The 14,684-nt window shown below is 41.1% G+C and overlaps 1 protein-coding gene across 1 annotated transcript in view; it reads left to right on the top strand.

Annotated features, from left to right (window-relative positions):
- The window catches only part of LOC145353303 (cilia- and flagella-associated protein 47-like), a 495,401-nt gene that overhangs the window by 58,951 nt on the left and 421,766 nt on the right, over window positions 1-14,684 (top strand). The window contains exons 15-20 of the mRNA XM_080203935.1: window positions 1,170-1,386; window positions 3,026-3,270; window positions 3,911-4,041; window positions 7,816-7,938; window positions 8,897-9,028; window positions 9,812-9,889. Of these exons, the coding sequence (XP_080060061.1) occupies window positions 1,170-1,386; window positions 3,026-3,270; window positions 3,911-4,041; window positions 7,816-7,938; window positions 8,897-9,028; window positions 9,812-9,889 (926 nt within the window). The remainder of the gene's footprint in view (window positions 1-1,169; window positions 1,387-3,025; window positions 3,271-3,910; window positions 4,042-7,815; window positions 7,939-8,896; window positions 9,029-9,811; window positions 9,890-14,684) is intronic.

Here is a 14,684-nt window from a genome sequence, read left to right as displayed (position 1 = left end):
TAATATTAAAAGCTAAATAATAAATATTTTATGCAATCATCAGATTTGTTTTTTGCACTGCTCTCAAATGAATTATTCCCCTTCAAATAAAAGGGTAAGTATGCTTTTAAAGATCTTAGTACTTTAGATGTAATTTTAATTAGGATAAGTTTTAACAGTAAATTTGTTGGAGAAATCATTAAGAAGGACGGCTCAATGGTTAGCACTGCTGTTTCACAACACCAGGGATCCGGGTTGAATTGCAGTCTTGGGTGACTGTATGGAGTTTACATGTTCTCCCCATGTCTTTGTGTGTTTCCTCTGGTGCTCCAGTTTCCTCCCACAGTCCAAAGATGTGCAAGTTTGGTGGACTAGTCATGTTAAATTGTCCTTAGTGCCTAAAGATGTGTAGACTAGGTAGACTAGCCATGTAAATGCATGGAGTTACGGGGATAGAGCCGAGGGGAGGGCTGGAAACCATCCAACAGAAGTCATTTAAATTACTAACATAAGATGGTTCTGCCAGTTTTACTATGAAAGTTACCCTGAAAGAGTAACCAACCTCACAGCTGAAACCCCGCCAACATCTCCTTGTCCAACAATCCCCCCCCCCCCCCCCCCCCCCCCCCCCCCCCCCCGCCGGCTCCTGGATCCTCACTGGTCACTCTCTCCTGTTTACCCCACCCCACTCTACTTACCAGTTAAATTTACTTGCTCCTTTATCCCTTTAAATGCCCACTTTTGGCAGTTACCCCTCTATACCCCAGCTCCTCTGCACTGATGCTGCCAGGGACGTGCTGCACAGCTGGATGGAGATTGCCACTCTGCAGAAGTTAAGTATCATTGTTGTAATTTGGTTACACAAAAACTGTTTAATATTATTCTGAAGAACTCATATAGACTTGAAACATTAACTCTAATGCTTCTCCACAGATGCTTCCAGATCTGCTGAGTTTTTCCAGCACTTTCTGTTTTTATTTCAGATTTCCAGCATCTTCAATATTTAGCTTTTATATCTATTGTATAATGTTAGATGTATCTTTTTTTCTAAGTAGGAACAAGTTAATACTGTTGCAGATTTTAATCTTGGAAAATTTATGACCTAGTCAAGGACCTGTTACTCTTTGTCCTTTTCACCCATTAATATTCTGCATTTTTTTTCTAAATTTATACATTTCTTTTACCTGAAGGTCCAACGACAATTGACTTTGGAACAGTTTGTGTACATTCAACATCAAAGCAGAATTTGAATATTGTAAACAACTTGCCTATCCACATTCTAATTGAAGTGACTATTAAGTATCCAGAGCTCCGGGAGTCTAGCCCTTTATCACAGGTGATTCCTCCCATGTCTGCAGCTTACCTACCAATAATATTTGAATCCACATCAGTGGGACTTTTTCAGAAGTGAGTATTCAAGAGGAATTGCTTTCATTCGTAATAGAGAAACAAGCTGGGGACTGAATATAAATAATTAAATAAATGTAAGTTGTTGAGAAACTGGATATGTTCACGGACCCAAAGCAGGCAAGACAGCTTTTTCAGCCTGTTGTATGATGTTCTAATATTCATTTCCATAGAAGTCAATGGGATTGAATATCAGGTGGGTGTCTCATGGGAAACCAGTGCAATATGAGTGTGTTGTGTCCCTGTCCCTGCCAAATGCCACTGGTTTCTGCCACTTTCTTGTTTTGTTGTGACAAAGTTAACTTTGAATGATTGTCAAAAACTTCTGAGCTCTTGATTAAGGGAGAATTTTCACCTGATAGGTTGAGAGAGCTGGTGGTTAGCCTCAGTTGTCCTGGGTGATGGATTTTGTGCCAGTATTTTGCAGAAGTGATTGTAAAACATAAATAAATGTATGGTATGAAAGAAGATTCAATTTGATTTTTTTGAGTAAGAGGGAACCAGATGGCACTAATAACTGTATGTTCTGCAAATGGGGAATTTCAATCAATCATTTGTTCATACAGATGGATGTTAAAGATGTTTGCTATTTTCACCTTGAAATTACATTAATGATAACACATGAGTACTTAATAAATTTGTCTGGCATTTCTCTCCATTTCATTATTACAACAATATATGTTTTAAAACCTGTGCCGTAACAGCAGCAAGAGAAATTTCACAGGAACATATTATGAGTCAAATGGTGACAGCTTTAGTGTAACTTTTGAAAGATAATTTGGTTAAAAGTGAAGGCTTGCTACGAATAGCTGAACAATATTTGGAAAGTGGAGATGTCAGCATTCAATATGAGTGATCCACTTGGAGCCGGCAGATGTTGTGAGACTTATAATATCTGGAAAACAGCGCATTTAGCAAAAAAAGGATATTTCTACTTGTTTCTTTTAGCAGAGATAGTAATGTAATTAAAACAAAAAAATGCTGGATATACTGAATAGGTCTGACAGTGTCTGTGGGGAGAAACAAGAGTTAACATTTTGGATCTGAATGACCTTCCTACAGGACTGTTCTGTGTTTCTCTCCATAGATGCTGCCCGGCGTGCTGAGTTTATCCGGCATTTTCTGTTTTCTATAATGGAAGCGTTCATGCCATGGTCCTACTGCAACGAGGTTGGATAATTTGGCACCCAGCCAAATCTCCATTCACTGCAGTGGGATGAGAACATCCAGCTGGCATGAGTGACCATCACATAAAGTTTAGCTTGAGAAGCTGAATGCGGCTTTGAATTGGGCACCATTTGAAATTGTTTTTAATATAGGAATTACAGTTGCTGCATTACAATATAATCATGGACCTTTTTAACTTATTGTTAACCCAATCCTAGGAAGAATTTGCTGAGTTAATTTCTATCATATATTGGGCATTGAGAAATGCAAACTTTCTTGAGCTTGCCAGCAAATTAGTGATGCAGCATCAAGCCGCTGCACTGTTTGGGAATGGTACAATGGATTGAGGGAAGGTATATATTTCTAACACTGCAAACAGAACAGCTTCTTCATGTTGAAAGTACAGTGCCAATAATGCTTATTTTAAAGCTGATTTTGCAAAAACATTAGCCATTTTTCTTTTACTTTGCAGGTCAGTTGCCTACACAATAAACAACAGCCATACTGGTTATGTATTAATACTAGCAGACGTGGTTCATGTTGCCCTTGAGCTGTCGAGCAATGAACTGGTGTTGACCTCAAACTACGGGTTCTTGGCAGAATCTGGCTTCAGGTCGACAGTGCGGTTGTACAACAGAAGAAACTACCCAGCTCAGTTCAGCTGGAGCCCAATAATCTCAGATGATGGAATTGCGTTCTTCATCCGACCTGATGGAGGTAGCTAGTGGAAAAATTAAGTTAGTTGGTTTCTTACCTGGGCGGGGTGGGGGAGGTTGTGGTTCAGAGCTGGAGCTGGGAAAAAGGAGCAAAAAGAGAGTCAATCAACTAGGCCACTCTTCCATACATCCTCAAGAGTGGCAGAAAGAATATCACCAACAGCAGCAGCATCAGCTGCCTTCTTCTCCCACATGCCCTTCACTGGACAGAGGGGATGGACACAAGAATCCAGCTGGAAGGGGACGAAATCTCAACACATGGTCTAAAGGCAGAGGATCAGCTCTGCCATCATCTGTGCACCAATGCCTCAGGAGACTCACATGCTCACTGCAGGTCACCACTGACATCTGCAACCTCCTGAAACGAGACCTCCTCTCTGATGGAACAGGTCGTCTCTGCCTTTCACCAAGTTGTGTGCTCCCTTCTACAAGGAGAGAAAGCAGCGAGATGTGAATGTTCATAATGGCTTTAGCGGCAAGGACAACTGTGAGAGTGACTGTGAGGCAGAGGTATGAGAGGGTATGTTGGCTGCTTAGCTGAGGATGCGAGGAGTTGCTTACAGAGAAAGAATGATCTTTTTTCGTGTTAGTACAATTGAGTTGTTTGTTAACAGAATACTTGTGAACAACACTTTGTGCAGGCATTGTGGATGCATTTAATGATCTGGAATGTGAAGTGGTCTGGCATGCATCATATTTTTCCCCTAAGGAAGGAGAATTTGATCTTATTGTGCATCATGGGAACAAAACCAGATTGAAGTGTGTTGCTAAGGTATGGTGCTACATTATTTTGTTTGTCATTATTTTAAAACTCTCTTCTATAAACTGAGTTTGAATATGTACGTTACATTCACGTAATTACTTTTTGGACTTTTTTTACTGTTCTTTCATAAAAGGACGTTTTAACATCTTTTCCATTATTTTCAGCAACTTACAAGGATTGTTTGAATAGTTTCCTAAATGACTTGGAAATGCTGCGTCCATGTTAACTTTAATTTATTATTTATTACTCCATCCACTTAATTCCTCAGACTCAGTGGAATGCTTGTCTTTAGTAATTATGTGACAAGGAAGGGAATTGTTCCTAATTTAAGCAGTATGTTCCATTTCTATTCACATTTCAATGTTACACGTGTCACCTTTTATGAATTGTGCACTTAAGGGCCTCAATTAACATCCGACCAGAAGTGACAACCATGAGCATTTCCACTCCAGCCTTAATTGGGCCGAAGCAGAAAGGTGGTGGAAACCCCATACCTTCCTGCCTGATTAAGTGTGGTTTATATTCACAATTCAGACACAGAGATAAGGAGCACCATTAAAAAAAAAATTGCATCTGATTAAAAATTTGGCCTTTTGGTTGATTGTGGGGAAGAGAGCTTTATGCTGCAGGAAGATATCAATGGAGTCAGTCAGGTGGGCAAAAAAGTGGCAAATTGAATTCAGTTGCAGAAGTGTGAGCTAATACATGGGGGTGGGGGGGGCGGAATTCACAATAAATGATAGGAAATTGAAAAGCATTGAGGCATGGAGGAACTTTGGATTGCATGTCCACAAACTCCTCAAAGTAGTTGAATAAGTAAATAAGGTGGTTAAGAAGACATTTATTTTCTTTAGTTGAAGCACAGAATTTAAGAGCAGAGAGGTTCTGCTTGAACTATGTGAAAGACTAGCTTGGTCACAGCTGAAGTACTGTATGTAGATATGGTCACCACATTACAGAAACAATGTATTTGCACAAAGGAGGGTACAAAGGAGATTTATGAGGATATTGCCAACATTGCAATCTTTTAGCTACAGGGAAAGATCGGATAAGCTGTGTTGTTTTCTTTGGAACAGATGAGGTGAGAGTGACTGCTTTTGACATCAAAGCAGCATTTGACCAAGTCTGGCAACAGAATCCTAGCATAACTGGTGTTAATGGGAATCAGGACAAAATCTCTCCACCGGTTGGAATTGTATATTGAACAATGGAAGATGGTTGGGGTTGAAGGAGATCAATCATCTCAGTTCCAGGACATCATTGCAGGAGTCCCTAGGGGTAGTGTGCTAGGCCCAACTACCTAGCCCAACCGTCTTCAGCCATTTCATCAATAACCTTCCATCCACTCTAAGGTCAGAAGTGCCCAAATTCGTGACGACTTACATAAAGAAGCCATTCCATGATCATATTGTAATAAGTCTTTGGAGGCAAAAGCCCCTTCTCCTAAATCCCTTTATTCACAAACACTAAGAGCAGTACACAGAGTGCTAGTAGTTAGCAGTTTATCTCCGGGTGTGTCAGAGGAACTGACACTCCCAGTTACAACTCCCTGATTGGCCTGTCAATTGGGCCTTAATCAGGGAGTTCATACTTCAATAGGGCAACCCCAATGGCCTGATTGAAGTCATTACACAAATGCAGAAAGACCTAGACAACATTCAGATTGGGCTGATCAGTGGTAAGTAATATTCAAGCCACACCAGTGCCAGGCAATAATCATCTCCAAGAGGAGAAAATCCAAACATCTCCCCTTGACATTCATTGACTTTACCATTGCTGAATCCCTGTTGGTGGGTGAGGATGGGTAGGGGAGGTGTTCATATTGGTTAGGAACACTGAGATTTGAATGATGAAGTCTAATGTGCTTCCCCTATTGGGGTTTACATTTGATTTTCATGGAGCTGACAAGCTTTGGAGAATAACGGGCACCACACAGCAGTGCAATATTGAAAGAAGGACCACCGTGTAAGCAGCAGCCGGTAATTGCAATTGTGAGCTGACTAGGCTGGCAGGAGGCCGTACTCACAAAGAGCCCTACTACCAGGTTGGGAGGTGGGGGATGCAGGTAAGGAAAGGTAGTGATGTCTGAGGGGAGGGAGCACCAGTAGTCAGCTGGGGTAGGAGTGGTGATGATTAAGGGGAAGGAGCAGTGATTAAGGGAGAATGGACAAGAGGGGTGGTGAGGGTTGGAAGAAGCGGGCAACAGCTCGATGCTTTCTTTAAGTGGATTCCAGATTTATATATTTTAAAAATATATTTTAAAAATAATTATTCATATTGGTTGCACCCCCACAGCTTAAGTTTCATATTGAGACAATGTACTTCTGAGATAGAGTGAGTGTGCCCTTTCTTCCCAGCACATTCGTTTAACCGCTCTGGAATGGCTGCAGCATGGCTGAATTCTGGAGCCAGGATACTTGTGCGAGAAGGATAGAAAATAGCAGACTAAATAAACACACATAGCTTTGTTTTACATTCCTTCTTAGTTTAAGCTGAAGAACAGATAAAATAGTAGTCCAAAATGTCATGCTTTTTTGCCATTTGTATACTGTAAAATTGGGGCTATTTTTCAAAGCTGCAAATTGCAGAGCACCAATTTCTGCTGGTCTTCTCTTCCAATGAGAAGCAGTGGAAAGCTTTACGGCTTTTTTCCATAGAGAACAAACTTTTTCATGTTCAGTTTCATCCAAGATTTGCTGTCAATAATGATGTGCTCTTTTGCAATGTTTGGCATGCCTTCATCCCACTTTCAGCTGCTGTTGCCAGTATCTGTAAACTGGGGCGAAGAAACAGGTGAGTCAAACAATGCAGATATCTAACTGGAAGCAGAGTGCTCCAAGCATTTTGGGATTTCCCTACTTTCCTGGACCTTGCTGTTGCAGACTTTACACTGAATTAATTATAAAGATTGCAAAAGTTTCCAACTACCATCTGAACAATCCTTTTGCACAATGTTTGTGTCAATGTGTCCTCCGGTAGATAGGCAAATTGCTTGATCCACAAAATTTGAGATGATCCAACTCTGCAGAAGATTATCAAGCTGAAGCTTATAGATCTTAAACTTCGGCAGGAGAGAGTGAGTAGGAAGAGGAAAAATGACAACGAGAGAGGCAAAATCGTTATTAATGTGGCTCTAATGACCACAGAAATAGGATCAGTAGACCTACTGCTGCATTAAGTCCCAGTGCACTGCTGCCGCCTTTTTAACATCTACGTTGGTTGTCCATAGTAATGTAAGTCAGAAGATGTTGGGAAGTGGAACATGTCCTGGAAATTCAAAAAGGATGGGACTGAATGGGACACTGAGGAAGCTTGAGGGCTGATGGGATGAACATAATAAGAAATAGGAGCAGGAGTAGGCCATCTAGCCGATGGGAAGGGAGCTGTCAATGATTTTTTTTGCCAACTCCTGCTAGAAATTGAAAGTTGCAGCTTTCAGCAGCTGATTTCCACACATCTATATGCTACACCACCAACCCTCAACATCACCCCACCCACCCCCCCGACATAAATAGAAACCTGAAAAAAGAAAACTAAAGAAAGCAGGAGAGCATATGTTAAGGAGAGACGGTAGTAAAAGTGGACAAATTACAGCAGTACAAAGCTATCTGACACAGTTATATCTGATGTCATTCACTGACTTAAGTTTGTAAATTCCACATGAGGTCCAGTATCCTATAGTCAACTTTATAACAATTCTGAGTGAACCTCTTATTACTGTAGAATTTTTAGGTCTTGCAATATCTAACCAAAATCACTAAATTATTTTTATTTGCTTTAAAGCTTGGCTATGTGAATATTCGCTTTGCTGAGAGCCGTCTGCTTTTTAAATCTGCTCCTTGGAATTTAATTACCAAAAAGACAGCTATTCTTAAAAACCATGGACAATATCATGCTTACTTTAAGGTATGTCAGTTGCTGACTTTTTAACTAAGTAGTCGCTTCTATTTCTTTTAAATTATTTGTTTGTTAAAAATGCAGGAGAGGCTGTAGCAGGAGTAGAGTTGGGCATCCCCACAATGAATCTGCAGGCTGTTGGGCCTGGAGGGTTCTGAGCGCAAGGCCTGCCTGTGCTCCAACACTGGGTTTAAGTAAATAAAAAATAATAAAACAAAAACACCCCTCCAGAGCTCAGCCCTCATCTGTAACACCCCACTCGCTCCTTATGTCCCATCCATGCCAACCCATGACCTCAACTATCTTCCCATGGCTTCACACCCCTAAGCTAATTTAGTTACCCTCTACCCACTACATGCATCTTGCACTCCTATGCCAACCTAATTCCTCTTTTCTTACATCCATTGTCCTATAACCCTTATGTCAACTTAGTGCCATCTCATGTCAACTCATGCCCTCACCACCCTTTGCCATTACATACCTAGTATCTTTGGACGGTTTGTTGACAGTTTTAATGAAAACACAGAAATGGTCATTCAGCACAGCTGGTCTATACTGCTGCTTATGCCTCATACAAACCTCCTCTCACCCCTGTTCATCCAATCCTACAAGCATCACCTCTTGTTCCTTTCTCCCACTTGCAAGCTGTCCCTGAAATAATTCAATGTTAATTGCTTCAACATAGCAGCATGTTCCATGTTCTTATCTCTCACTGAGTAAATTTGTTACTGGATGTATTGGTTGCTATCTGTTATTTATGATTCCTAGTTTTGGACTCCTTCATTACTGGCAACACCTTCATACCTATGCTATTAAATCCCTGCAGAATTATGAAGACCTTTATTAAAAGTCAACACGGAGCTATCTATTTTCCAGAGAACAGAGCGGAAAGATCAAATCATGTTCATATTTGCATTTGGTACTATAACTTGTTCTACATTTACGTTGTATTTTTTCTGCTTGAAAGGTAAAAAATGTGCATCCTGTGCCAGGAATGACTGTGACTCCTTCTTACGGGACAGTACCTGTTGGGGGTCAAGTGCGTTTCGAGATTTACTTCCACCCAACTACAATGTTCAAATTTGATACTAGGATAAAGGTAAATGAAAAACACTTCAGCAAAATCATGAAACATCTTTAGGAAAAATATAAAAGAGGCAGAGATTCAGGGCGGATTTTACCGCTGCTTTACGCCCATTTTGCGGTGAGAAAATGCTGTAAAATCGGGCGTAAAACAGCTAGCATGAATGGCACTAGTTTTCACGACCAGTGGGATTTTATGGCAGCTAGGTTTCTGGCGTGGTCAGCTTTTCCTGGAAATGGGTGAGAGGTTGGTTAATTAATTTAAATTTATTTGAATGTTCATTTTAATGAGTTTAGGGAGCCCAGCCTCAATCAATGGGGCTCGCTTGCCTTTATAGCCTTACCGCGATTGGCTCGGATGGCGAAGGGGTCGCGATCGGTTTTGGTGGCGGGGGTATCATCGGGGGCTGAATCTCGGGCCGTGGGCCCCTGCAGTTGCTGGGGGGTGGGGGGATGATCTGCTTGAGGCTGCCTGCAGTAGCAGGGGTTCGACAGCTCTCTCTTTGTCAATCAGACCCCTGCTATTGTTAATGCGCATGTGCAGCATCAGAGGTCTGCGCGTGCGCACTATCTCCCGCTATAGGCTGTTGGGCATGTTAAGCCCCACCCACAGCCTCTCTGGCCAGAAACAGACTAGTCCAAAATTCTGTAGACAGAATGCATAAAATTGGGCCTGAAAACTCGTCCAAAAAATAGATCTGGATCTCTCCCAGTTTCACACAGGCCCAACAATTAGAAAAAATCTTGTAAAATTCCGCCCTCAGTATTTTCTAATTAAATATTTATGATATCTTCTCAGCTCAACATTTGTAATTCAAAACAGTTGAAACTACGGGTTGGTGGATCAGTGATACGACCAGTGGCTGATATTGATGTGGTCAGTATTTCGTGATGATATTGTGTCTTTAAGAAATGTATTTTAATCTTGTTCTCTGCAGTTCTTTCATCTGGCCTGGCATTTTTGGTTTGGTGCTATGCTGTCTGTACCAGTAACTTTTATTGTTGCTGAAGCAGGATAATTGAAGCAACGTTTATTTTTATTTTTATTTTGGATTAGTGTCGTGTCATGGAGTTTTATGACCCTTTTGGAATTGTTGATTGATAGGTCAGGTGGTACCTTGGGACACTTTATTTTACAGGGAAATTTGAAGATTTTGGTTTCAGCTTGGGAGGAAGCTGGACTGCAGACTGAAAGCAGCGTTTTCTCTCTCTGTTGGGTGAAAATTCTGCTGTCTGTTAGGTACGGCTAGAAACTAGAGGCAAGCAGCATCTCTGTGTTTTTCAAGGTATGTTGGAAATTGCAAGATTTAAGAAGGCCTCACTGTTTTCAGTTCAACATCCAAAGAAGTAATCTTTCCAGGGATTGTTTGTAGGGGTTGTTTGATTTGGAAAAGTATACTTAGCTGTTAAGATTTATATACAATCATGGTTTAGTTTTGTAATTGGTAAAAGTTATGCTAATGTTCTAATTATATGTTAACTGTGTTCTTAAATAAACTTTGTTTGATCAAACCTCCCTGGTAGGTCACTTCAATCAGATCTGGAGTGAAACATCTTGTGCTCACTCACGTCAAGGTGAAAATGTAAAATTTATGGTCTAAGCTGAGTTTGTAAAACATCTTGGAGTTTCTGGCCTGGATTATAACAATTTCATTGGCTTTTTTTTAAACTTTGATTCTTAAACTGTTTTGATTTTGAGATCCTGTTCCTTGAGTGCACAGAAGTAAAATCTTACTGGACCTTTTGTTGAATGGCCTCTGATAGTCTCCTTAAGAATCACTGATGAGGCCACTCAGTGCCTGGCACAAAAGGTGGATGGAGTATGCATGGTGCAACTTTCACCATTTTTATCAAAACTTTTCAATTGATTCATAGTTATGGGATCAGACTTTCACCACTGAGGTGGGTAGCTCAAGTTGGATAATTTCCTGACTTGACAGTCCCGCTTTTGTTAAAAGTGTCTCATTAGAGCCAATTTCTACTTCAGGGAAATGTGGCAGAATATAGTCCCTGGGAGCTGATCGTAAGTAGCCATGGAGGTGATGCGTGCTGAGGTGGGATAGTTAACCTTGGTTTTCTGGAACTTTTTAAAATTTGTTCATGGGACATGGGCGTCTCTGACTGGCCAACATTTATTGCCCATCTGTCGTTGCCCATGGAGAGTATTTGAGAGACAATCACATTGTTGTGGCTCTGGAGTCACATGTAGGCCAGACCAGATCATGATGGCAGGTTTCCTTCCCTAAAGGGCACTAGTGAACCTGATGAGTTTTTTAGACAATCAACAATGGTTTCATGGTCATCAGTAGATTCTTAATTCCAGATTTTTAAACTGAATTCAAATTCTACTATGTGCCTATGTGTGTTCAGGGTCCCCTGAACATTAGCTGTGTTTCTGGATTAATAGTCTAGTTATAATACCATTAGGCCATTGTCTCTTCTTCAACCATGTTATTTTGGAAGATGTTAGGCCTCGTACCCCATGCCACTTGTATGCCAATTCATGCTCCCCATATTCTGTACCTCCATCACTTCCAGAGCCACTTACCCATTACTCACCATGGGCCGTTGTCAAGAACCATGTGATGATGAAAATACATAAACATTGAACAATCTAATATTGCTCTCACCCAGACGCACTTGATATTGAAAAGAATACCCATTCATGAAACCAATACAAAAGCTTTTAAAATACTTGCATAGTTATTCTGTTATAAAAGCAAATACACTTCTATTATATAACCACACCAAAGACAGTTAATTATTTAATAGTTTCTATAAACTGGAAATCAAACTGTGAACTCCATATCTGCTGCTAAGACATTAGTATCCTTTTGAAACCCAGCCAAGAATTCATAATGATAACACTTGGGAAATGTCAACAAATATCACTATTGAAACGGTAGCGCAGTGGTTAGCACTGCTGCTTCACAGCTCCAGGGTCCTGGGTTCAATTCCCAGTTTGGGTCGCTGTGTGTGTGGAGTTTGCACATTCTCGTTGTGTCTGCGTGGGTTTCCTCCGGGAGCTCCGGTTTTTTTCCCACAGTCCAAAGATGTGCGGGTTAGGTTGATTGGCTATGCTAAAATTGCCCCTTAGTGTCCTGAGATGTGTAGGTTAGAGGATTAGTGGGTAAAATATGTAGGGATATGGGATTAGGGCCTGGGTGGGATTGTGGTTGGTGCAGACTTGATGGGCCAATTGGCCTCTTTCTGTACTTCAGGGTTTCTATGATTTCTATGAAACATTAGAACAGGGGATGTTTTATTTTAAGCTACTTCACATGACATCAATCAAAGCAATTCAGCACATGGTGTTTTTAACTGTTACTCGCAGTTTTAGCTGGTTGTTTTTCATGTTTAAAGAACAGAAGATTTTAAATCTTAAACATATGTATCTGCTCTTTAGGAATTGTATCTATCCACCTATTCGTGACTTCTATAATGCACTTGGAACAGCCATAATGGAGTCTGTCTCAACTCAACACTTAATTGTTCCTGCTGAATTTATATTTCCCTTCTGTAGGATTTCTGCCTCTCCCTTTCCCGTACCGGCAAAAAAAATGTCTGTTGGAAATGGGGGCAAGACATCTACATCTAAGTCCAGCCGTCATTTTTATAAATTCTTCCCAACTCAGTGAAAATTATGGCACAGAAGAAGGCTATATGGCCAATTGAGTCTATGCTAGCTCTCTTTGCAGCAATCCAATCAATCCCACTACCTCACTCTTTTCCTTTACCCCTGCAAGTGGCTAGCTAGGCAGTTCCCCCCCCAGTACAAATGGGCAGGCTGTATATGGTGAATGTTCTTTTTAACTTGAGAATTGCAGAAGGAGCTGCATAATGGCACAGAACCCTGACACAAATCACCTCTTCCACCTAAACAGGTAGACCATCTGCTTTCAAGGGTCAATCAATCAAGTTCACCCCATCCCATTCATTTTCCTCCTCCAGCTGTCCATGCTTAAACAAGAAATGGGAGGAGGTAGTTAAAAACTACCCTCAGTGAGTCACCACTGCTGCTCTGCCCCCTCCTATTGTCGATTGCCTTGAAGAGGCAGGAGGATGTACTGCCAAAAGCCCACATTGGGTCTACACCATGTGGCTAGAATTTGGAGCTAGGACTCTGGATTTCCAGTTCCAATTTTTTGCGTATAGTGCCACTGCTATGTAATTTGTTGATGATGCCAAGCTTTTTGGCTTGATTACAAACAGTTGCCTGGGATTTTCTGGACATTTGTGCCACAGTAATCATCAATGTATGGCAATATTCCAATGGAGATGTTTAAGGAAATAATGTATACTTTGTACCATAATTTACTGGCACTTTTGTCCTGCCTGCCATCACCTTTACTAAAACTGCCCAGGAAGACTTTCCCTCCCAGTTCCATAAAAATACAGCAGAGCCTCATCAGCGCACAAGTGAGTCATCATGTTTGATTCACTGCTAAGCCTGACCAGATAGCTGACTCTAAACAGAAGTAAGCCTCTCACCTTCCCATTGAGCCGGTTTCGATCTTGCCAGTTGCATTCAAATGGGGCCTCAACCTGAAGATTGTTTGAGCATCCTGACAATCCTGAAGGCAGCGCAGCCCCTTCATTAACTTTATAATTGTTTGGGCTGAAATTGAAAATTGATATCCCTCAGTTCAGAGTTTGTGTACCCCAACCTAACATTAGGATGCAGACATGCATGGTCTCACAATGAGGGCTAAAACACCAATGTGAACAGATGTGGGGAATTAACTGTGAGGCCATAGGCAGCCTCTTCACCCTTCCTGGAGTGGGGGTACCCAACATCTTTCTGATTTGAACCTTGCAGGTTTTAGCCTTAAAATCCAGACCTTTGAATCAGCCCTGGGGTACCAAAGCTACACCTCATAACCACTAAATGCTTCTTCCTGTGGCTGTTTTCCAATCCTGCAGACTTCAACAGGGTCATCAACAGAAGCTGCTGACTGGTGCAACTGTCGTATATGCTGGAATGAGGAATATTTTTCGACCTACATCCTTTTCTTCCTGAAGCTGTTTCTCTCCTAGTCTCTTGATCTCTGACTTGGATCTCTCCCTTTGTTTGTGGTTCAATTTCCTCATTGTATGTTCTCAAATGTTCTGCTTGTGCTGTGGCTTCAGCAACCCTTGGGTAAGGGGGACAATAATTTCCTTCCATTTTTGGGGGAGTTTTTCTTAATAAGATCCACATTATACTTAATTGAAATCAGTCTCAGTGCACTTCAAATCGTGTTGACCTCCATCTACCGTAATTGTTCAGAAGTCTTCCCAATGGCATTCCACAATTTCTTAATCTTATTTGGAGTTGTTGCATCACTTTGCTCTCTAATTAATTAAATTTTAAATGCTACAAGAGGAATTTATATGTGCAAACTTGGCTATTTGCAGAGCTCTTTTTTGTACCTTTCAGTACTTTATTCCTGATCAATAAAGCCAATTAAGTCCAATCATGGTCCTCCCACAAGAGAAAAACCAGATCCAAGCTGACAAGACAAGAATGTACATGTCATCTTGGGCTTGATCAAACAAGATTCAAGCTGACAGGACAAGGCATTACACCCCATCCTTGGCTTGATCTAATACTTCATTTTAGCCAAAAGGCCAAGACGGCTTTGAAAAATTGCATCAGGTAAGGCCTTGGTTTAAGCTCATTGGCAAACCAA

The sequence above is a fragment of the Carcharhinus amblyrhynchos genome, chromosome 15, assembly GCF_965287045.1.
Source record: "Carcharhinus amblyrhynchos chromosome 15, sCarAmb.v2.hapA, whole genome shotgun sequence".
Lineage (NCBI taxonomy): Eukaryota > Metazoa > Chordata > Chondrichthyes > Carcharhiniformes > Carcharhinidae > Carcharhinus > Carcharhinus amblyrhynchos.
Note: the sequence above shows the minus strand (reverse complement) of the source record. Positions and strands in the feature narration are given on the sequence as shown.